The sequence below is a fragment of the Euleptes europaea genome, chromosome 1 (assembly GCF_029931775.1).
Source record: "Euleptes europaea isolate rEulEur1 chromosome 1, rEulEur1.hap1, whole genome shotgun sequence".
NCBI lineage: Eukaryota > Metazoa > Chordata > Lepidosauria > Squamata > Sphaerodactylidae > Euleptes > Euleptes europaea.
The window spans coordinates 119,115,169-119,139,592 of NC_079312.1; the positions used below are offsets into that span (position 1 = coordinate 119,115,169).

Sequence of the window (24,424 nt, forward strand, 5' to 3'; positions counted from 1 at the left end):
TTTCGATGGTATTAAGGTCTGGAGACTGGCTAGGCCACTCCAGGACCTTAATGTGCTTCTTCTTGAGCCACTCCTTTGTTTCCTTGGCCGTGTGTTTTGGGTCATTGTCATGCTGGAATACCCATCCTCGACCCATTTTCAATGCCCTGGCTGAGGGAAGGAGGTGCTCACCCAAGATTTGATGATACATGGTCCCATTCAACGTCCCTTCGATGCGGTGAAGGTGTCCTGTCCCCTTAGCAGAAAAACACCCCCAAAGCATAATATGTCCCCCTCCATGTTTGACGGTGGGGATGGTGTTCTTGGGGTCGTAGGCAGCATTCCTCCTCCTCCAAACACGGCGAGTTGAGTTGATGCCAAAGAGCTCAATTTTGATCTCATCTGACCACAACACTTTCACCCAGTTCTCCTCTGGGTCATTCAGATGTGCATTGGCAAACTGCAGACCGCCTGTACATGTGCTGTCTTGAGCAAGGGGACCTTGCGGGCTCTGCAAGATCTCAGTCCTTCACGGCGTAGTGTGTTACCAACTGTTTTCATGGCGACTATGGTTCCAGCTGCCCTCAGATCATTGACAAATTCCCCCCGTGTAGTTCTGGGCTGCTTCATCACCGTTCTCATGATCATTGCAACTCCACGAGATGAGATCTTTCATGGAGCCCCAGACCGAGGGAGGTTGACAGTTAGGGTTAGGGTTGTCACCTTCTACCCAAGCTGCTTGGCAAAAGTCTTGTAGCCCAGTCCAGCCTTGTGCAGGTCTACAATCCTGTCCCTGACATCCTTGGACAGCTCTTTGGTCTTGGTCATGGTGGCTAGTTTGGAATCTGATGGATTGATTGCTTCTGTCGACAGCAGAACCCTAACCCTAATCTGGCTGGTTGATAGGGGATCAAATACTTATTTCACTCATTATAATGCACATCAATCTCTGACTTTTGTCTTCTGGATTTCTGGGGGTTTTCCTGTTGTTATTCTGTCTCTCACAGCTACAATAAACCTACCATTAAAATTATGGACTGGTCATTTCTTCGTCAGAGGGCAAACGGGCAAATTCAGCAGGGGATCAAATACTTTTCCCCCTCACTGTACAAGGTATAAATGCATTGCTTCTGCCCTTCCACACCAATATTGATCTTATTAGGCAGGTGCTGGACTTGTGGTTTGTCTTGCCTTGTGATTTTATTCCAAGTTGTGGGATTTCACTCTGCCTGAGGGCCAGTCCTCTCATAGTCAGTTGCCTCTATACACGAAGAGCTTCATCTTTTCCTTAGCTATATGCTAACTTGCAATGACGTACATAAACTGAGTGGTACCTAGGAGGACACACAGTGTTTCCTGTGATCCAAGTAGTTGGAAGAAACTGTAGAATGAAATGACAGCCAGGAGGGCAGAATGAGAACTGGCATAGCATAGTTGCTAAGAGTCTGAACTGTGAAGTTCCAAGTTCAAATCTCACCTCAGCCATAAACTTGCTAGAAAACTATTTATTGGCCTCAGTCCCAGATCTGCAGCATGGAGGTTACCAATACTGGTGAGTTGCTTGGTAGTTGTCAGAATAGCTGAGATACATGCTTTGGCTGCTTAAAATGAATGGCACCAGTGCTTCTTCTTCCGGATATCTCTGCACAGTTGGCTTTGCCCTCATATTCCCCATGCAATTGCCAAAGAGGGGTTGCAGCTGCTCAGTTGTACAGGAAACATGGTTAACTGGACCGTCGTGACATACTCATTAATGATTCGATGGAGACACTGTGATTTGCTCCTTGAAGGATATCTGACACAAAGATTAGCCACACTTCTCATCCCAAGAGGCAGCTGGCTCTTTGGTTCTCTCACAGAGCTTGGCTCCTTCCTCCAAGGTCCCTGATTTAAAAATAATAATATGTGGGGACAGGAGGGCATGGAATTCTTTGGCTCACCTTCCCCCCCCCTCATTTGTCTTTTCAGGCTACTGGGAGCCTGTTCCGGGTGCGAGTGGTTGGAAGCTCTGCAATATGCAGCTATCTCTGTCCTCAGGACAACTGGCCTCTCTACCATCCAGCTGTGGACAGGTAAGAGAAAACACAAAGACTCCGCTAGACGGGACTGAGGTGGGTATGCGTCCAAAGAGCAAAGAAGTGGACTGAGGATCATAATCGGAGCCCATTCCCTTGCAAACGGGGAGTCTTGCTTTCTAAGCGACTCTGTCTCTAACTTTATCCAAAATGTATGCCCCCCTTCTCTTACAGAGCTATCAAGAAGAGACCCCTGATCTCTCTCTGTATATATATTGAGGAGAGAGAGTTCTGGTAATTATTTATTGAATTTATTTAGCATTTTAGGCTGCCCAATCCCAGAGGATTACCGTCTGAGTGAATAAGTAATTTGCATAAGCTTAATGGCCGTATTCAAATAAGACATAAAAATGCCACATACTAAAAGCCCATTCCTCTGCTGGCATTAAATTCTTGACACCATGCACAAGCCAAAATGAGCAGGCCATGACAATGGTTCTGGGGGATGCTCAGCTTGGTACATGGCAGGTATTGAGAGGAAGCGAGTTCTGCTCTAATGGGGCAGCTGCCAAGAATCTATGCATGTGATTTTCTAATGTGTTGTTAATACAAAGGCTTATTCAGATGATATTTCACCTCCAGGAACCTGTTGAGTAAGGGGGAAAGTCTCAGCCTCATACTCTTCCTCTCCCACCCATACCAAGTATCAAATTTCATAGATGAACCAAGAATTCTATCATTAAGTTGAATGGGGGATTTCCTTGACCCCGCAGTTAAAACCCACCTCCCAGTCTCACTGCAGATAAGGGTGGGAGTGGGGTGTGTTGAGTGTACACACCTTGAGAGTGTCCTCAATTGACACAAGATGCTAGGCTGTAAAGATGGAAGCACTTTCTCAACTATGTCATGCATGCCCGGGCCTTTGGGGTTTTTCTAGGACAAAACCAGTATCAGGACTGTCATAGATAGGAAGCCCTGCCCTTCTACTGAGCAGCATTTGTCTCGTCCCTCAGCTTCCTCCCCCAAAATTCTCTCTGAACCAGCTCCTGCAACTCAGTCGCAGGCAAGTACTGCAGGTTTGGGGGGTCCAGTTCCCAGTGTGTCTGCAGACACATTTCATTCAATTTCCCTTTAATCTAGTCAATTTTGCAGTTCCCTGCATCCTCAAAGATGTGGAGCAATGGATGGCATCTTTTCCAGTAGAGCAATAAGCATCCTTCCTTGATATGTTACCTCCTTGCCAGGGATCAGACACTTCAGCCTTTTATGCAAGGACGTTTCCCCCGCGGTCACCCTGCAGACTTCTTCAGGGCTTCCCTTTGATTATTCATGCCCTTTCCGCCCGTCAGAGGTCACCTCGCTCTCCCTGTGGGTTTTGCCCGCATTTTCCAGATTTGGACTAAAACAGCATCTAGAAAATGTGGGCAAAATGCGTGAGGAGAGCAAGGCGACCTCTGAAGGGCAGAAAATGCACGAAGCCCCAAAGCAGTCAGCAGGGTGACCGTGGGGAAACGTCTATACATAAAAGACCTTCGGGGGGGGGGGTCCAGTTACTGCTACTTGTGTAGTGATTGCGCTGCATCAGCATCACCAGCCTTCGGCATATGCTGTCCACTGTTCAGGGACCCCGACCGGACAGCAGATTGGATGAGCGCCCCCAAGGAATTACTATCCTCGGAATGCATTACATGAGGGTTACATAGTCAGCAGGTCACAAAGCCACCTTAAGGCATTGTTACCAACTTCTACTTAGATGTGGCCATTTCCTGCTCATTACCTCTTGGCCTGAATAGTCAAGGGGGCATTGCCAGGTCACCTGTTTGTAGCTGAAGCTCCCTAGCTCTTACTGGGTGGGTGGGACCAAAAGAACAGATAGATCCAGGGATACCCAATTTTTTTTATACATAAGAGGTGGGTGTGGAACATATATCCTGAACTCTAGCACTTAGAATCATAGAATCATAGAGTTGGAAGGGACCACACCAGGGTCATCTTGTCTAACCCCCTGCACAGTGCAGGAAATTCACAACTACCTTCCCTCCACACCCTGTGACCCCCTACTCCATGCCCAGAAGATGGCCAAGGGGCCCTCCCTCTCATGATCTGCCTAAGGTCATAGAATCAGCATTGCTGACAGATGGCCATCTAGCCTTAAAAACCTCCAGGGAAGGAGAGCTTACCATCTCCCGAGGAAGCCTGTTCCACTGAAGAACTGCTCTAACTGTTAGAAAATTCTTCCTAATGTCTAGACGGAAACTCTTGATTTAATTTCAACCCATTGGTTCTGGTCCGACCTTCTGGGGCAACAGAAAACAACTTGGCACCATCCTCTATATGACAGCCCTTCAAGTACTTGAAGATGGTTATCATATCCCCTCTCAGTCTTCTCCTCTGCAAGCTAAACATACCCAGCTCCTTCAACCTTCCCTCTTAGGACTCGGTCTCCAGACCCCTCACCATCTTTGTTGCCCTTCTCTGGACACTTCTCCTTTTAAGCAGTAGTTCCAACACCCAGTGATCCTTTGGCATGCACTTCCTCCCCTCCCCATGTCATAGCCATGCGCCATGGCCCGCAATCTTTCAGCAGCAGCGGTGTTGCTTCTGCGGCGTGCGGTGCCGGTTGCACGTTGCTGTCGAACGCTCGGTGAGGGGCCATTGAATTATTAATGTCTTACCGCCGCTAGCTGGATTCCAGTCAAAGATAATGTTAGCTCAGATAATGTCCCCAGGAAGCAGGGAGTGAATCCGCTGCTGTCATTGTGCCACAGTGCTTGCTAATTATGGATCCGGGGGCTTTGATGGGGATCCCCATTTGGGCGTTTGGTGCAGGGCTGGGGAACAAACTGCACAAACAGAGAGGTTTTGGGAGAGGAAGAAGCAGAAACCCAAGCTAAATGTTCTTTCTATGCACTCCACCTGACAGTTTCTCCACAGCACCAGCTGGGCGTTTCTGAGGACCACCTGCATTCTTTGCTGTGCGAGAAGTCCACCACATGGGAAGGTGTCTCTTGTAGGGATGCTCAAGGGAGGAAGTTCGTTTGTTGACCCTGGCCTGAGCTTTATCATTTATTGCTACTTTTAAAACAAATCCTGCTTTTCCTCCTCGAAGCTCTGAGAGGTATACATAGTTTGCACTTTTATCCTCACAACAAGGCTACGAGGTAGATTAGGCTGAGCGTATGTAACTGGACCAAGGTCACCCAGTGAGTTTTGTGGCAGAGTGGGGATTTTAATACAGATTGCCTCCTCCCCAGTTCTAGTCTGACACTGTAATCACTACAACATACTGGGTCTTGAGTGCTTTGTCGACACTCATCCCAGTCCCTGAGGACACATGAACACATGAAGGTGCCTTATACTGAATCAGACCCTTGGGATGAAAGAATCCTTGTAGGATTCCAGAAGTGGGAGTAGATTCCTGGCTAAATACCTCTGAGGCAGTTTGCAGTGTGTGTGTAGGGGGGAGGGAGGTGTTCCAAGACCAAACTGACAGAGTTGTCTGCTGCAGAACCACAGACCTTGTGTGGCAGAAAGGGGTTCTTTTGTTTTGTTTTGGCTCTTCCTTCCCTTGATGGATCATCCCTCCTATTGGAGCATGCTTCAGTAAACACAATTGTGATCATGGCTCATTAACATCTGGAGGAGGAGGAGGAGGAGGAGGAGGAGCAGCAGCAGCAACAGCAGCAGCAGCAGCAGCAAATGAGTTGCGTCATGGGCACTTAGCTGGCTCCCACCACTAAGAGCAACCAGCATTTCTTAAAAACAGAGATATGTTGCTGCTTCTGTGGGAGGAGCCTGCCCCCTGCTGGATACATTTGGGACTTTGCAAGGTCCTGCTTTGTCCAGCAGCTCGCAAGCTGTTTGTATATCTAGCTATTGGATGGTATCTGGAAAGGCAACCTCTGACTCTTTGTCTTCGGTGCAACCCTTGTCTTTCCTTTGGCTGTAGCCTTTTGGGAAAGGAGCAAAAGTTTCTGGGTTTCCCTTTGGTTACTTTACTCTTACCCTAGCAGCTGAGCTTGTTGTGCCTTTTTACACCTCTCTCCCCAAAAGAAAGATTCAAGAGATTAAGATGGTCATTATGGTGAGTTATGGTGCATAGGTTAGATTACTGCAGTGTGCTCTGTGTGCGGCTGCCCTTGAAAAGTGTTCAGAAACTTCAATTGGTGCAGAATGCTGCAGCCAGGATTTGGACTGGAGTAGACCATACGGACCATATCACTCCAGTCTTGGCCTTCTCCCAATCTGTTTGTGGGCACAATTGGAGGTGCTGGTGTTGACTTGCTGCTGTATATGGTTTGGGACCAATATACCTGAAGGACTAACCGCTTAATGAACCTACCTACCTACCCGACCACTGTAGTCATCTACCAAGGCCCTGCTTTGGGTTCCCGTACCTTCTGAGAGTAGGTGGCTAGCAACCCAGGTGAGGGCCTTCTCAATTGTGCTCCAACTCTGGAACTCTCTCTCCCAGGGAGATTCATCTGTCCCCTTTTGTTGCCATCTTCTTGTAATGGGTAAAGATTTTCTTTGTTTCATTTTGCATTCCCTCTCTGATCCCCCCTTCCTACCCAGTGTTTTAATTGTTGTTTTAATGTTTTTGCATGTATTTTAACACTGGTTTGAATTGTTTTAAGATGAGTATTTTGTTGGTTTTAATGGTTTTTAAGATGTGGTTTTAAATTTGTTAGCTGCCCTGGTGACTCTTGTGTCGGCAGAAGAGCAGCCTATAAATTTTGAACAACAAAACAATATACGGTATACAATGTATTAACCTAGAGATGGGGCTCATGAAATGCCTGTGCAAAGGTGCCACAGGCTCAAAATGTGTCCTTTTTTTGTAATAGAAAAAATATGTTGTATTTTCCAATATTTATGTGCTTTTGGTTGTTTAAACCAATAATGTGGCTGTATGCTGGCCTTAAAATATTAGTAAAACCTTTCACCAGGGCTAACAGGGTAAGCTGCAGCACACACAATTCAGAGATGGTCAACCAGAGATGGTCATCTGAGGTCAGCTATTATGCTGTGTGGAACAGCAGCAAGCAGACAGTGGAGTCCTAAAAATGATGGTAACTTGGCATAGATGGGCAATAACATCCACTCAAGTCATGTATGTGCATGGAACAGGGGGAAAGTCTTGCCAAAAAAAGGTGTTCTTTCTTGTATCTGACCCCATAAGCCTGAAGGATCTTATGCTTGAGGCACAGCTGTCTTTTGGGATCATGTTTTCTGACCTGGGTTTTTCCATGGCTCATGGGAGTCTCCATTCTCTTTGTGTTGGTGCCAGGGAGACATAATTAGGCCACTTACATCAGTCTGTGAATCGTATCATGGAATGTTACTTCAGCGACCATGGGGGTATCCCCACCACCGCCATCTATATGTCTGAAAGCCAAGCGTGGCCCCTGACTATGGATATCTAAATCTGCAGATCAGGGCCACATTAAATAGATTTTCCTGCAAAGTTGGGGTAAGTCCCCCAGGCTTGCAGAAAAATCTGAAATCTTTAAAAATATAATGATTTTTAAAATTATTAAATTATTAATAATTAAATTATTGTCGAAAATGAAAAATCGTCCTCTGCACGTGTGCAGAAAATGTATCTACCTCCTGCATGGTCATCGCTGGCTGCAGCTGAGCCTGGTGGCTGTGCCTGGCCCTGCAGCAGCCATAGAGGCTTGGAACCACACCAGGCCCATCTGTGGCAGAATGCGATAGGTGCTCAGGGCTCAGCAATGGCCATGGAGACTGGGAGCAGTCCTGGCCTGGTGGTGGTTGTAGTGGAGCCTTGGAACTGTTCCAGGCCTGGGGGCAGCCATGAAACCCAAGAGACATGCTGGGCCCATCTGTGGTGGAACCTGAAAGCTTCTCGGGGCCGGCAGTGGCCGTGGAGGCATGGAGATGCACCAAGTCTGGTGGCGGTAGTCAGCTGGGCCAAGCGAGAAAGAGGGGGGGTTGATGGTATCCCCCTCAGTGACTATCTTGGGCCCACACACACTTAACTAATAGCATCATTTCTTTCTTCGCACTCTTCTTGCAGAGCACTGCAGTTTGGTGGTGCAGGTGGTCCTGCTCACGTGAAGCTGGTGGTTGAATGGGATGTGAACACCAAAGAATGGTGAGTGTATGTGGCTCTGGAGAAGGCAAACTGTGGCTAATCTCCCTAGGTAGCCATTGGGGGCAAGGGAGTGGCCTCCAAAATATAGGGTTGTGCAAAAAAAAAAATCAGCAAATTTCAGGTTTGGGTTTATTGGGCCAGATTTTTTTCAGTAAACCCAGGAAAAACTGAATATCCATACTGGTAAAGGGGTATCTGTCTTTGATTCCAGGTTTACAAAAAAAAAATTTGGGCAGGACCATTGCAAGCATTCACTGATCACTGCTCATTTCCCAGTGGTCTCATAATCAAAAGGCCCAATCTGAGCTCCACTGTTAAGGCCGACTTCACACAAATGGGGAGGGAAACCTTTTCTCAGACTACAGCTGGAGGAACTGCATAGTTGAATGCTACCCTGTGGTGATATAGAGAAAGAAAGAATGTGTACATTTTGCAGAGGGAATGTGTACATTCAGAAAGAATGTGTACATTCAGTGATGCAGCCTCCTACTGGTTATCTAAAGTGGTCCAGTCCAAGACCAGTTTTGTCTTCTGCCTTTTGGTGTGAACTGGGCCTTTCTTCTGAGGGTGGGTCATGAATCAATGCTGAAAGGCTATATGGAGATTTCCAGTTCTGTGATTTTTAAATGCCCATCTATTGAAGTGGTATTGCTTAGAACTTCTGTAGAACATTCTGGTGATTTAATGGGGCTAAGTTTGGCATTTTGAGAAGGTAAGATCTGAAGCTTCATAAGAAACCTGACTTTCAAAGGAAAGTGAGTGAAAGCTGTCCTGGGTAGGACTCCCAAAATCCCTGCCCAATTTGAGAAACTATGCCCTGTTATCTTAGAATAGCATTGTCTTCTATGTGAATCTAAATCCACCTCTATTGGACCGGTGCCTTTAGTTTGTAGCTGCATGTCTCAGCTTAAAAGGAGTTTCATCACACAATCCTTAGACAGCTGCTTCAGGATTTTGAGAGTTAATGCAGCTCCGGGAAGGAGCAGCAGAATGCTATGAAGCCAAATGCCTGTCCGTAACAGAATCCCTACTGACCTGCTCCTCTGTAATTTTGCAGTCTGTTTGGCAACATACAGGAGGAAGTGGTTGAGGATGCAGACAGTGTGAGGCTGAAGCAGCAGCTCCATCAACAGCAGCATAGCTGCACTCTGGACGAATGCTTCCAGCTTTACACCAAGGAGGAACAGGTATCCATCGAGCAGGCCCACTGGTATGATTTCGAGGCAGGGGGAAGTGGCCAGAGCAGGTAGGTCCCAATTGGTTAATGGGTCCCGAAGCTACTTGCTTCCTAAAGATGAAGTGCTCCTTGGGTTGTGCCAGTCTCTTCCCCTTAGAGGTATTCTCTGTTTAGCATAACTAACTGTGGTTCTGGAAGAGGTAAGCATTGACAGCAGTATTTATTTATTTATTTAGTTTTCCAAATTTATAGCCCACCCTCATTCCCAGCAAGCCAGGCTCAGGGCAGGTAACAACTTTTAAAATGCATAAAACCATCAGGTATCAACAAAAACATCAGCCATATCAATAAAACATCAGAATAAGACCGTAGACAGGTGGCCTTAAAATTATCCAGATGCCACCATGTAACTGGGTTTTAGCAGGTCAAGCCCCCACAGATGCTAGAGTGGGGGGAGGGAACGATGGGGAGGCCAGCAACAATGGATAAACTTGCGGCTGCCCTCAATTGTAGGCCTGATGGAATAGTTCTATTTTACAGGCCCTGCAGAATTCCTTAAGGTCCCGCAGGGCCCTGATGTCACCAGGAAGACTGTTCCACCCGTACTGTTCCCCTCTCATACAAGCGGTCGCTGGGTCTGTTCCGGGGTCTTAACCTCACAAAACAACAGGTGGCTAGATTGTGTCTTTCTTTGCAGCTGGCCCCTGATGATGCTTGGCGCTGCCCCCACTGCCAGGTGCTTCAACAAGGCACTGTGAAGCTCAGCCTGTGGACACTTCCAGATATCCTCGTCATCCACCTGAAGCGCTTCCGGCAAGTGGGCGAACAGCGCCACAAGCTGACCACACTTGTGCACTTCCCTCTGCGGGGCCTTGACATGGCTCCCCACGTGGCCAAGCGCAGCCGTGGCAGCAAGTGGGGGCCCTGGAAGCACATCAACCCAGAAACCAGTCCCTGTAACTTCCTCTACGACCTCTATGCTGTCTGCAATCACCACGGCAGCCTGCAGGGCGGGCATTATACAGGTGCGTGTGCCAGGAGTGGGCACTTCGGGGCAAGCGAATCACTGAGCAAGTGGCGCTTAAAGGGATCAGTTCGCCCAAAGTGGGTGCTGCATCCCCACAGGCAGTAATTGAATGCTAGAATTAGTACTTTCATCTGAGCAGGGCTGTGTGCAGGTCTGTGCCAAGGGGGTGCAGTGGGGCTAGAATCCAAATTCCATATCTAGAAGTTATTGTTTTTGCAAGCAGAATAAATTTTGCAAGCTGGTTGCCAACACAGAAACACACATAAGAACATAAGAAAGCCCTGCTGGATCAGACCAAGACCCATCAGGTCCAGCAGTCTGTTCACACAGTGGCCAACCAGGTGCCTCTAGGAAGCCCTCAAACAGGATGACTGCAGCAGCATTATCCTGCCTGTGTTCCACAGCACCTAATATTATAGGCACCCTCCTCTGATCCTGGAGAGAATAGGTATGCATCATGACTAGTATCCATTTTGACTAGCAGCCATGAATAGCCCTCTCCTCCATGAACATGCCCACTCCCCTCTTAAAGCCTTCCAAGTTGGCAGCCATCACCACATCCTGGGGCAGGGAGTACCACACACTGTTCACACACACAAATGTTCTACCCACTGGCTTTGCCTGACTGACCCCATACTAGAAAAAGTATTCCACATGCCCACAAACTCCCCTCCTCCTGCCCGGCTGCTCCAGTATAAGCTCAACACACTGGTTGCCCTCCATGGATGAGGCTGCTTGCAGTCTCCCAGCAGTACGGCTGCTGCGCAAGAGAGAGGTAGCGGTTGCCTGCCAGTGCCCCATGGAGTCTTCAGATCCTGCTAATGCGGTGCCTGTTCTGTCCTCAGCCTACTGCCGCAATGCCTTGGATGGTCGCTGGTACAGCTATGACGACAGCACTGTGGAACCAGTCCTGGAGGATGAAGTCAGCACGCGAGGAGCCTACATCCTCTTCTACCAGAGACGCAGCGTGACTCCAGGCTGGTCTGGAGGAAGCTCTCTTAGAGGTTGGTTTGGGTGTTCAGGGAGCCATAGACAGTTCTTTGGTGCTCCGGCTTATTATTTTTTAAAAACGTAGATCAGTTCCCTGTTGTTTGCTAGAGTTAGTGATATGCACATAAGGAATAGTTCTGATTGGTCATTCATCTGGAGATTAGGGCAGAGCTCTTGAGACTTATGCTGATATAAATAATGGATGTGAGCATTCACTGCAAAGGGATTGTTTGCAAACCTGTATCAACTTTATGCAGGAATTGAAAAGAGCAAGAGTCCAGTAGCACCTTAAAGACTGACAACATTTCCGACAGGATATGATTTTTTGTGAGCCACAGCTCACTTCTTCATAAAGCTCATACCCTGCCAGAAACTTTGTTAGTTTTTAAGGTGCTACTGGACTCTTGCTCTTTTCTACTGCTATTGAAGAAGAAGAAGAGTTGGTTTTTATATGCCGACTTTCTCTACCACTTAAGGAAGAATCAAACCGGATTACAATCTCCTTCCCTTCCCCTCCCCACAACAGACATCCTGTGAGGTGGGTGGGGCTGAGAGAGCTCTAACACTAGCCCGAGGTCACCCAGTTGGCTTCATGTGTAGGAGTGGGGAAAACCAACCTGGTTCACCAGATTAGCATCTGCCACTCATGTGGAGGAGTGGGGAATCAAACCGGGTTCTCCAGATTAGAGCTCTCCGCTCCAAACCACCACTCTTAACCACTACACCACACTGGCTCTCAGACAGACTAACATGGCTACCCATAGTGCAGGAAAGTCCTACAATACAGTCCTCCAGTTTTTAAGGATCATGAGCTTAAGTAAGGAATAGTGCTGTACCAAATTTTGTTGGATTCATTTTCCAGTGCAATAGTTCTTATTTTCAGTGGGAGTGGAGCAAAAGTGTTTATGAATAAAACCCTGCCTTCCACTCTTTTACACATGTTTTCACATCTGTTTACAGCTACCCCCCCCCCCAATCAACTGGTACTTTTGTGCCATTTTTAAGTACTTGAAAGGATTCAGTGTTGTGTGATCGCATCTATTTATTTATTTGTTGTATTTAAGCCCTGCCTTTCTACCAATGTGACTAGGGTAGCTTACAACAACATTAAAATACAGATTTATAAGCAATCAATATTACATCCGAAAATGTTTCGCAGCAGCTTAACACTATACCAACCGCCAACCCATATAAAAATCAGCAGAAAAAAGCAACAAAAAGCTAAGCAGATAAAACCATCTACTCAGCAATAAAATCATAAAACAGCAGAAAAATACAACCCAGAAGGCAGCAGGAGAGCAAACCAACAAACCAAACTCAGAGACCAGCACTAAAATAAATAATTGGCTTCATTCATTATTAAGAGGCCAACATTGATTGAGGGAGTGGATTGGGTGTCTTGGGGGAAGGAGTTCTAGAGTCTGGAAGCCCAAAACCTTTCCTATATGTCCCCCAATCTGGGATTGGTGCACAGAGTAGGGCAGCTCCAGGTGGTCTTAAACTATGGGCAAATCCATGTGGGTGGGTGCAGGTGGTCCCACTCCCTCAGGCATCCTGATCCAAGGCTGTTAAGAACTTTAAAAGTCAATACCAGCCCTTTGAATTGGGCCTGGATACAGGTTGGAAGCCTGTGCAGTTGGTTTAAAAATAGGCAATGGGGATCAAAGTAGCCCCATGGCACAGAGTGGTAAGCTGCAGTACTGCAGTCCAAGCTCTGCTCACGACCTGAGTTCGATCCCAACGGAAGTTGGTTTTAGGTAGCCGGCTCAAGGTTGACTCATCCTTCCATCTTTCCGAGGTCGGTCAAATGAGTACCCAGCTTGCTGGGGGTAAAGGGAAGATGACTGGGGAAGGCACTGGCAAACCACCCCGTAAACAAAAGTCTGCCTAGTAAATGTCGGGATGTGATGTCACCCCATGGGTCAGGAATGACCCAGTGCTTGCACAGGGGACCTTTACCTTTAATGGGGATCATCCCCGCCAACATTCAACCCCTTTGTTTGTACACCCATTTGCAAAGGGACATGTCAAATCATTCAGGGGGCATATGTTATGAGGGAGAAGGCAAAAATGTTTGCATTTATCCATCTCAACTTGTCACTAGTCAGGGAGACATTTTTTTTTAATGTGAAAAAATCTGCAGTCTGCAGACAAGGGTTGCCAGCTCCGGGTTGGGAAACACCTGGAGAAATTTGGGGGTGGAGCCTGAGGAGGGCGGGGTTTTGGGAGGGGGGACTTCAATGCCATAGAGTCCAATGGCCAAAGCGGCCATTTTCTCCAAGTGAACCGATCTGTATCGGCTGGAGATCCGTTCCTGGAGGGCCACTGGCAGCCAGGAGTAAGCAGAGCCAAGCCCCATTAGCTCTGTCAGTGCTGCAGGAGCCACTCAGCTCAAACCTTTCAGTGGTAACCATATCCACTTGTCAGTTACTACTTCCCATGCTGCCAGCTGTTGGCTTGCAGCCCCAGGGCTGCTCAGCTTGGTCTGCTCCTGGGCCATTTTAACTCCCTTAGCCCACCCCTGAGTGCCACAAATAACAAGGCCAATCTGCATCACGGCACAGGACAAAGAATGAGTTTAGTAATCGAATGCCAGGTGCTATAAGAGAAGGCCGAAAACATCCAAGGTCACCAACCCATTTGACAGCCAATTATATTAACAATACTAATTGCCACATTTGTATCCTGACTTTCTTCTAAAGAGCTGACGGTAGTGGTCATCGGGGATTTCCCGTGAGGTAGGTTAGGCTGAGAGATTGTGACAGGCCCAAGGTCAGCTTCCTGTCTGAGCTCCACTGTGTATCCACTACATCACCCTGGCTTTCTGTGTAATGATGCTAAGCGTGCTGATCTTTTGCCTCTGTGAATACAAATTCAACCTAGTGCCAAGCTGATCCTGGAGCATTATTATTTAGCACTAAATCTCCTTGTTTAAATCTCCTCCCTTGGGATCATCTCCAGTTTTTCAGGAGAAAGAGGAAGATGGTCAAAATCTTAAGAGGAAAAAAAAATTATCCTGAACCCGACCGGCCAGCATTGAAGTTCCTGCTTACAAACCTACGCAAAGTACAAAGCTGGGACTAATTAAATAGGATTATTCAGCATTGGATAGAAGATATAATAGCTAGCCCTGCTCTGCTTGGCATTGATTAGGCCTCCCTGGGAAGATCGTGTCAAGATTTAGGCTTTGCTCTTCAAAAAATGGTCAAGAATACAGCTGTATTCCTATCTGCACAGTCTATCAGCAAACGCTGGACCAAGGAAATCCAAGGCCACTGTATAGAACAAATAGTGATAATTAATTTAGCATTATGGATTTTTGTAATGTATTCTGTCTAACACTCTGAGGTTTAAAAAAACAACTAGGGACACACACACACCAGACAATGGAGGTAGTGGCTAAATAGGGAAGGAAGATAGGGCTGTTGGGGGGGGGGGAATTCGGTAAAATTCGGGTTCAGGTTTATTGGCCATTTTTTCCCAGGAAAACCCAAATGCGGAATTTCCTATACTGGTAAAGGTAGGAATTTGGCTTTAAATTCTGGTTTCCTGAAAAATTCGGCCATTTAAACCCTATGGGGGCTTTTCGTAGCTTTCTGCGGCTCCTAAGAGGGCATTTTTGCAGGTAGAGGTCCCAAATTTTCAGGGTAGCTAGAAGGGACTCTCCTTGCAAGAACCCCCATGTTTGGTGAAGATTGGGTCAGGGGTCCGGAGTTATGGGATCTGGAAGGGGTTACCCCCATCCTCCATTGAAAAGCATTGGCAAAGTGGCTGTGTTCAGAATCTTTCCCAATGTTTAAAGCCCGGCTTCTCCATTGAGATACATTGCAAAGATCACACTAAAGATTCTGAACACAGCCACTTTGCCAATGCTTTTCAATGGAGGAGGATGGGGTGACCCCTTCCAGACCCCATAACTCTGGACCCCCTGACCCAATCTTTACCAACCTTGGGGGTTCTTGCAAGGAGAGTTCTTTCTAGCTACCCTGAAAATTTGGGACTTCTACCTGCAAAAATGCCCCCCTAGGAGCCGCAGAAAGACGTTCCTGAAAAACGTTCCTGAAAGTTTTTTTGAGGAACGGCAAATTTGGCTTTGCCAACCTCCCGAATTTTGTGGACTCAGTAAACCCGAACCCGAATTTTACCGAATGTGCATTTATTCAGTATTTTTTTGGTTTAGTTTCTACTGAATCAACAGCCCTAAAGGAAGATCCCAGTTGAGGATAGGTGGCTCAATTCCCTTAACCTGGTCATTTGGCAGCATGCTTCAGTTGTGCCTGGAAGTTTGTTGTTCACACAAGGAGTGAACAAATCTGTTGGGTTTGCTGTTATACATTCAGAATTCCAGGCTGTTTGGCAACCATACAGGTAAGTCAGTGAGAGCTCATACACATGTTCAACATGCATTCAACAGTGCCTAAGAGTGTATGTGATCAAGGAACTCAGAATTGTGGCCTGCCATTATTCACAACATTTATTTACAAAATTTATATCCCACTTTTCTGCCCTAATAAGGACCACCAAGATGGATAATAAATTAAAAATATGCATAATAACATCATATCTTAAAAATGATTAAAACCAACAAAAACACATCATTAAAACAATTAAAACTGGAGTTAAAACACATGTATAGAAGCATAAAAACAACAATTAAAATATTGGGCAGGAAGGAAGGATCACTGAGGGAAACACCAAATGAAACAAAAAAGTCTTCACCTGCTGGTAGAACATGGCAACAGAAGGGGACAGACAAATCTCCCTGGGAAGAGAATTCCAGAGTTTTGGTGCCACTACTGAGAAGGTCCTCTACTGGATTGTCACCCACCTGGTCTCAGATGGTGGGACACCTGAAGCAGTGCCTCCGAAGATGACTGTAATGGTTGGGCAGATTCATAAGGGGGTAGGGGTTCTTCTCAACACTGGTATAGCTACAAAGTCCCTGGGAAAGGCTCTCACCACACTTTGTGGATTTCCTTTGCAGGTTCCACTAGCTCCTCCGTTTCTGAACACTGGCTGGCCCGGCTTGGGGGAAGCAACAAGCGAGAGAGCTTGGTGTCCCGGAGCTCTGCTACATATCCATCTCTGCCAAAAATGCCTGACTCACCCTCCCTTACCAGTCCTGGCATGCATGAGAAAGGTGCTTACTCTCCACTGTCTACTCGCTATATCTACTCACACACACACTTCAGCACACAGCCCTTTGTGCACAAAGTCAATCACATTCTCCCAGATGGAACAGGTCTTTGACTTTTGTCTGGCCATCAGGTAGGATACAACTTTGAGGCCACTGGAAGACTCTTGGTTGCTCCCCTTCAACAATCCTTGAGTGCTGGATTGGCAGCTGAGCACATCAAGCCATAAAAGTACACTATTGGCTGTCTGTCCTTTGGCTGTCTGTCCTTTGGCTGTCCACTGCACTTTTCACTGGCCTCCACTGCACATTGCCCAGACCAGATGCTCCCCCAGGGTCCTCATTCTCAACTACCAGCTCTTGGCTTGGGCCCTCCACTGGCACAGGTAATCCCTCTAGTGGATCAAACATCCACACTGTCCTGTAGGAACATGTTTGGCTCTAGCGACTTCTAGAGCAGCGGTTCCCAAACTTTTTGAATCATGGAGCATTTTTCAGGAGAGAGATTCATCACGGAACACTGATTTTCACCTAGCACCTATAGGGCCGATATGATGGGCAACAGATGGCAAACTTTGAATTTTCCACAATGAACGCCGACTAGCCCTTTACAGTTACTGCTTCACAGCACACTGCAGGAGCTAAATAATTTCTACTCGATACTTACCTACACATAGTTCATGGCTGCAAAAATTCACAGTTTTGAGATCTTATCACATTTATTTTATTTATTTTTCTTTCCAATCTCTCAACGGAGCACTAGGAGATGATTCGTGGAGCGCCAAGTGCTCTGTGGAGCACAGTTTGGGAACTGCTGTTCCAGAGGAACCCTGGACCAACCTTCTTTGCTTTCTTTTCCAGGTGGATTTGACTCACGGCCCCTTGTGAGGGGTGTCCAGGGAAGAAGTCTCAGCCTGAAGGCATCCCCCAGCAAGGTCAAGCTGGGAGTCCCCAAGCCCTTACCCCTGCGCTGGTCCTTTACCTCCAAAGACTGGCTAGCGGAGCCCTCTGGCGAGCTGGTGGAGTATTTGGAGTCTGGCCGCAGACCTCGGTTCACCAACGAATCCATTGTTCCTCTTATGACCAAGGAAGGGGAGGACAGTGGGCCCGCTGTCACCAAAGCCAAGCTGAATCCGGTACTGACAGGAACGGGCACCACTGAGAATGCTGGCAAAGTGCCCGCTGCCATGGAAAACAGCAGCACTCTGAAGAGGGCGGGGAAGCCAAAGGAGGACGTAGGCGAGCAGCCGCGGACGCCCAAGAAACTGGTGCTTTCTCTCAGTGCGGTACCTCCAGCAAAAGAGGAGGATCCCAAAAGCAAAGCAAGCATCAATGGGACCTTGCGCACTGGGACAAACATGCCCCCGTCCAGCTATCAATCCAAGGGCAGAGGGGCCCAGGACCAAAAGGTCATGCCCTGTGTTGGGGACAGGGAGCCTGAGGGGGAAAGACAGCCAGAGGGGAAACTGGCTGTCTTCAAGGCCAGCTTCCTCCGAAGGGACCCCAAGCGACACAGCGAGTGACAGACACGGCGCATTGACACAGACCGTGGGCTCCTCCCGGGTATTGCTGCCCAACGGCACGTTGAATTCCGCCACTGGAGGCAGGGCAAGCAGCGCGCTAGGCCGCAGCACAACCGAAGGGCTGCCCAACGGGCGGATTTGCCGTTCTGAGTTGGACATCAAGCGTGCTCAGAGCTCCTGCAGCAGCAAAGGGAAGAGTGACTGGGTCCTGAGCAGGCCCACCTCCCTCAGCAAAACAACCAACAGTGTCCCTTTGCAGGGTTACACACAACCATTAGCTCTAGAGGGAGTTTCTTGTGGCACCCTCCAGCGGGCGAGGTATCACACAGCATCCCTGGGCAGGAGGATAGCCGTGCCAGAGTCCAGCTTCTGAACTTGTCTGTGGTTAAAGCTGGAAGTACCAAAAGAGTGCCAATGCCTGGTGCTTATAGGGTCTCAGGGCCTTGGGGTCAGATCGGTCAGTTGCTGGGAGGTTCGGCTGGTGCTTTTCTCATGGGGAGGGAGGCTTCTCCCAGTCAACAGCTGTCATATTCAATGGGTGCCGAATGACATCTTTGCCTTGCCGGGGAACGAAGGTGAAATGGGGACCTTGTGGACTACGGGGTTAGAATAAGAAAGAGAGAAATCATATGGAGAATATTAGAGTTAAAGTATTTATTCTGTACGGAGAAATAGTTTTACGGATGCTGATGAGAGGATGTGCTGTTCTGTGACAGCAATTATTTTGGTATCTGGTTATGGGGAAGGGAACAATAGGAGGGGAAAATCTAAACATTGCTCTATGCAATAATCCCAACTTTTCTATTTTGTGCAGATCTTTGAGTTTTACAGGCTTATTTGTTATTAAAAATGTCTCAGATGCTTGGTGAGCCTCTGTGGTTTGGGGAATCAAAGTTGGAAATAGGTAGGCATTGGAGGGTGGGTGGGTCTCCTTCATCTGGACTGTTCAGCCAATGGGGTGAGACTATTTTGTTCTTGTCTTCTGATGGTCTGGAAAATGAAAGCTGCAACCTTCTTCTGGAAGCCTGTACTGTTCAAAATCCACACGAACGTCAGCACAGATGCCTTTGACTGTATCATTCCCATCCAATACACTTATGGCCCAGAAGGTTTGCTCCCTATGCTTTTCTGCACTGCATATATTATTTGTGGGCACCTATTGATAATGACTAGTAGAAGAAGAGTTGGTTTTTATATGCTGACTTTCTCTACCACTTAAGGAAGTATCAAACCAGCTTCCAATCACCTTCCCCTCCCCACAACACTCTGTGAGGTAGGTGGGGCTGAGAGAATGTGACCAAGGTCACCCAGCTGGCTTCATGTGTAGGAGTGGGGAAACAAATCTAGTTCACCAGATTAGCTTCCACCACTCATGTGGAGGAGTGGGGAATCAAACCCAGTTCTCCATATCAAAGCCCACCGCTCCAAACCATGGCTCTTAACCACTATACCACGCTGGAGGGAAGGAGAATATTTATTTACTTTAGACTAGAGGGAGAATATTTATTTACTTCATTTATACCCTGCCTTTCTCTTCAATGTGGACCCAAAGTAGTTTACATTGATCTCCATTTTAGCCTCACCACAACCCTGTGAGGTGGCTAGGCTCAGTGTGTGTAACTGGACCAGGGTCACCCAGTGAGCTTCCATGGCAGAGCAAGAAAAACAGAGGACTGTGAAGAGATTCTTGAGGGACCACTAGGGAGTGGGGAATTTAGGGGAAGAACTTCACCCTGTCATAAATGAGATAGGAAGAGAACCAACTGAGGATAGAATTATGGGAACCTGAGATCTGAAGAGGGATGTGGGAATTTTATAATATAGCCTGATTTTATAATATAGTCAGATTTTGGAAGCTAAACTGGATCGGTACTTGAAAGGGAGACCTCCTAGGAAGACTGTGGAGGAGCTGTGGCTCAGTGGTAGAGCATCTGCTTGGCACGCAGAAGGTCCCAGGTTCAATCCCCAGCATCTCCAGTTAAAGGGACTAGGCAAGTAAGTGATATGAAAGACCTCTGCCTGAGACCCTGGAGAGCCACTGCCGGTCTGAGTACTGACTGTGATGGGCCAAGGGCCTGCTTCTGTAAAAGGCAGCTTCATGTGTTCATGTGATTTAAATCAGTGGTACTCTGCAGAGGACGGCAATGGCAAACCACCTCTGCTTAATTGCTCGCCTTGAAAACCCCACCAGAGGTCACTGTAAGTCGGCTGTGACCTGACGGCAGTTTACACTCACACAAGGTCTGAAGGCAGTCAAGCTGGAGAGAGCAACCAGGAGCTCCAAAGGCAATAGAGAGGATAAGAACAGATCAGAGATATGCTAATTTGGCAGTGTGGAAATCATCAGTGATTGTGGTGAGGGGCAGTTTCAGTGGCGAACAGAGGTGGACGCCAGATTGTAGGAGGCAAAAAGAGGAGCTAGAGGAGAGAAAGCTGAGACAACAGGAGGAAGCAACATGCTACCAGACTCCGTTGTGATATCTTATGTAGGCCATGCACTCTGTATTGTGCTCATGTGGGATTTTAAAATAAGAACTACCTTTAGTTCACACATTGCAATTCTAGAGCAATGCAGAAAGCTTCTGTGCAGATATTCGTAATGAGGTTTGTTTTCCTGGCTGTGCTGTCCTTGTCTTGGTCTTTCTGGTATGCTTCCATGTAGCCCCAACAACTGTCAAGAGAAAGTGGTCCAGCCGAGCACCAGATACCCAGGGAAAGTCCCCTATAAAATGTTGAACTGGGGTTATTAATCTGGGCCAACCTTACCATGGCCATACACTCTGTATGCCGCTGCAGCTGGACGGGGAGGGGGGGACACGAAGTGAGCAATCTCCTGCTCCCTGGGGGCTCTTTTGTTAAGCCATTGCCTAGCAACGGCAGCAGGAGTGGAGCAAGCAATGGAGTCTTCCCAGGCAAACCAAGTTTCAAGCTTTACATATGAGACAGATGACTTCATGTTCGAAGACAGGAGTTCGATATATGAGCTGCAGCTGAAGAGACAGAGAGAAGACAGGAAGGTCTGTGCTGGGGAAAAGTTAGGGGGGGGGAGAGAAGGTCCTTTTCAGGGTGCCTAGAACACCTCCTGGTTCCTCCATGCTGAACCCTTGCATCATGCAACTACGCTCCCAGGAGCTTTGAAATTGTGAGGGCCCTTGCTCCCTCACGTGCAAAATAATTTTTTAACATAGAATGCACTGCTTGTATTTGTAATAAGCAATGAGGTCAGTTACTGTGATAGTCCCAACGTTGGATTTAAGGCCCCTCTGTGGTGTTGCTGACATGCCACAAGCCAGCCACCGTGCATCTAGATGGCAAGGCAGGGTTAAAATATTTTAAAATAACAGTGCATTCCTAATCACAGTTACACCTTCTAAGGCCACTGGAAGGGTATAACTCTGCTTAGGCTTACACTGCACATTTAATGGTAGTCACCCCTGACTCTCCCCAGAAAATAGAGTGGGAATGCAGCCAGTCTAATGTGAGCATCTACAAGCTCCAAACCTCACTTTCAGGCAGGGCGCAACTGCCACCAGCCAGGGCATGTAAAGCTGCTTGGCAAAGCGTAGCCAGAAGGAGGGGGCATTAGACCTCTGTCAGAAGGAGCAATCATTTGCATGTGTATCCGTTGGCAAAAGCTGCAGTTCCTGGGAAGCTTCAGGTCTAAAAATGGGGAGTTTTACTTTTTTAAAAAGTCCTATGCCGGGTGGTGAGGGGAACCCATGTGTGTTTGTGGAGGAACATTCTTTGGTTGGATGGAGAGTCTGCCAAAGCAATCACAGGAGACGAAGAAGAAGAAGAAGAGTTGGTTTTTATATGCCAACTTTCTCTACCACTTAAGGCAGAATCAAACCGGCTTACAATCGCCTTCCCTTCCCCTCCCCACAACAGACACCCTGTGAGGTAGGTGAGGCTGAGAGAGCGTGACTTGCCCAAGGTCACCCAGCTGGCTTTGTGTGTAGGAGTGGGAAACAAATCCAGTTCACCAGATTAGCCTCCGTCACTCATGTGGAGGAGTGAGGAATCAAACCCAGTTCTCCAGATCAGACTCCACCGCTCCAAACCACTGCTGTTAACCACTACACCACGCTGGCTCTTGGCCGAGAACCAGTTTGAAATAAAATATGCATCTGTATTGGATCTGAAATCCACACCCCTGAATGTGCAGTTGGAGGGAAGGCAGAATGGTATAGCCCGATCTCGTCAGATCTCAGAAGCTAAGCAGGGTCAGACCTGGTTAGTATTTGGATGGGAGACCACCAAGGAATGCCAGGGTTGCGATGCACCACCCATGTGCAATTGTAGCGTATAACACAGAGTGTGCCATTCCCAGGATATAAGTTCGCCTTTTGCTGAGGTTGCAGTCTTTCCCTACTGCTATGTCCTTGACCATCCCATACACACTCCAAAGCTTGCTTTTCCCTTTTCCACTGTTGGGAGGGAGTATGAAGTAATGATGGGGAGGATTTAGCATGGGGGTTTGGATGATGGAGACACTGAGGCAGGAGGTGGAGACACTGAAAGGAGATGAATTTGGGGCAAGGTAAATATCACTTCTGTGCTCCCCAGGAACTAAACTTAGATGGGTCCCAGGTAATGGACGTTAATGTATTTATTTATACCCTGCCTTTCTACCCAAAGGCGACCCAAACTGGTTTATATTGTTCTCTCCTCCATCTATCAACACAACAACCCTGTGAGGTAGGTCAGGCTGTGTGTGTGTGTGAGTGTGACTGGCCCAAGGTCACCTAGCAAGTTTCGGTGATCCCCAGTAACTAAGCATAGATGGGTCCCAAATAGTTAAGCCTCATAGATATTGGTGATCGGGATTCCCTTTGAAATGCCTTCCACTTCCTCTCTGCTGTCCGCACATAGGAAGCAAACTGTAGCAACACTCTCAGATGCAGCATACCAATTTACAGTTAATGTGCAAAAAATAATATCGACACACGTGAACACATGAAGCTGCCTTATACTGAATCAGACCCTCAGTCCATCAAAGTCAGTATTATCTACTCAGACCAGCATCGGCTCTCCAGGGTCTCAGGCAAAGGTATGTCACATCACCTACCTGCCTCGTCCCTTTAACTGGAGATGCCGGGGATTGAACCTGGGACCTTCTACATACCAAGCAGAGGCTCTACCACTGAGCCACAGCCCCTCCCCTAATTTCCATAGGCTGCTAACTCTCATCCTTGGACAAGCAGTGTTTCCAGCACCCAGGTAAAATTGTTGGAAATAAAAAGATTTATTTCTTTAAACAGATTTAAATTTTGAATAAAAAGAAACCCAATCTCAGGATTGAAAGCAAGAGATTTTTAATTATTTTCTGCAGCAAAAAATAATGAGAGGAAAGATTTTAGCCAAAGGCCACAAAATGAAACTTTCCTTCTAACAAGCTCCTCCTATTTCTTAATCTTTTATACTTCTCTCCAAAGTTCTTTGTTCCAAGAGGATTTGAATATTTCCTCCTCTCAAATCCACCCTAACTCTGATTTCATCTGTGGTCACATGCATATGATTTCATCTGTTATTTGGTGATATCCTGTTCCAGGTACGAAAAATCACCTGCTTTGTTCAGTTTATGTTAGACAGAACTATTTTCTACTGACTTATATAAATAACCACAGCTTACAAATATAATAGAAAAATAAATTTTTTCTAATATGCTAGAATTAAATTAATTAAAATCTTACACATCCCACAGTCCCCCCTCATGATCAAAATCAAAATTATTTTGAATCTTGATCACTCTATTATATTAACTTACAATTTTAAAACAATCATGTAGACACAGTGTTTCCCTAGCCATTTTTTCTAAACCAAAAAACCAAGTATTACATCAAAATGGCTTTCTAAAAGAGTCTCAAAAATCTACTCTTGTTCTTTAGCTAACGATTGTGCTTTGTTGGTTCTTGTAGGTTATCCGGGCTGTGTAACCGTGGTCTTGGAATTTTCTTTCCTGACGTTTCGCCAGCAACTGTGGCAGGCATCTTCAGAGTAGTAACACTGAAGGACAGTGTCTCTCAGTGTCAAGGGTATAGGAAGAGTAATATATAGTCAGAAAGGGGTTGGGTTTGAGCTGAGTATTGTCCTGCAAAAGTATTGTCCTGTAAGTATCAAGATAATGTGCTAATGAGGGTATGGTATGTTAATATGGAACCATTGTATCCTGAAGTGATCTGTTAATGTGTGTAATCCAAAGCTAATCTGTATGGCTATTGTTGAATACTGTCTTTGTCTGGAGGTTTTTCAGGGCAGGAAGCCAAGCCTTATTCATTCTTAAACTCTCCTCTTTTCTGTTAAAGTTGTGCTGATGTTTATGAATTTCAATGGCTTCTCTGTGCAATCTGACAAAATAGTTGGTAGAATTGTCCAGTCTTTCAGTGTCTTGGAATAAGACCCTGTGTCCTGTTTGTGTCAGTCCATGTTCAGCCACTGCTGATTTCTCAGGTTGGCCA

The 24,424-nt window shown here is 47.0% G+C and overlaps 1 protein-coding gene across 1 annotated transcript in view; it reads left to right on the forward strand.

The window, feature by feature from the left end:
* USP43 (ubiquitin specific peptidase 43) overlaps nucleotides 1–18,433 on the forward strand; it is a 146,308-nt gene extending 127,875 nt beyond the window's left edge. The window contains 8 exon segments of the mRNA XM_056848198.1: nucleotides 1,948–2,051; nucleotides 8,038–8,115; nucleotides 9,173–9,302; nucleotides 9,990–10,317; nucleotides 11,165–11,323; nucleotides 16,294–16,449; nucleotides 17,305–17,962; nucleotides 17,964–18,433. Coding sequence (XP_056704176.1) covers nucleotides 1,948–2,051; nucleotides 8,038–8,115; nucleotides 9,173–9,302; nucleotides 9,990–10,317; nucleotides 11,165–11,323; nucleotides 16,294–16,449; nucleotides 17,305–17,962; nucleotides 17,964–18,339 — 1,989 coding nt within the window. The 3' untranslated portion in view covers nucleotides 18,340–18,433.
* The last annotated feature ends 5,991 nt before the right edge of the window (nucleotides 18,434–24,424 follow it).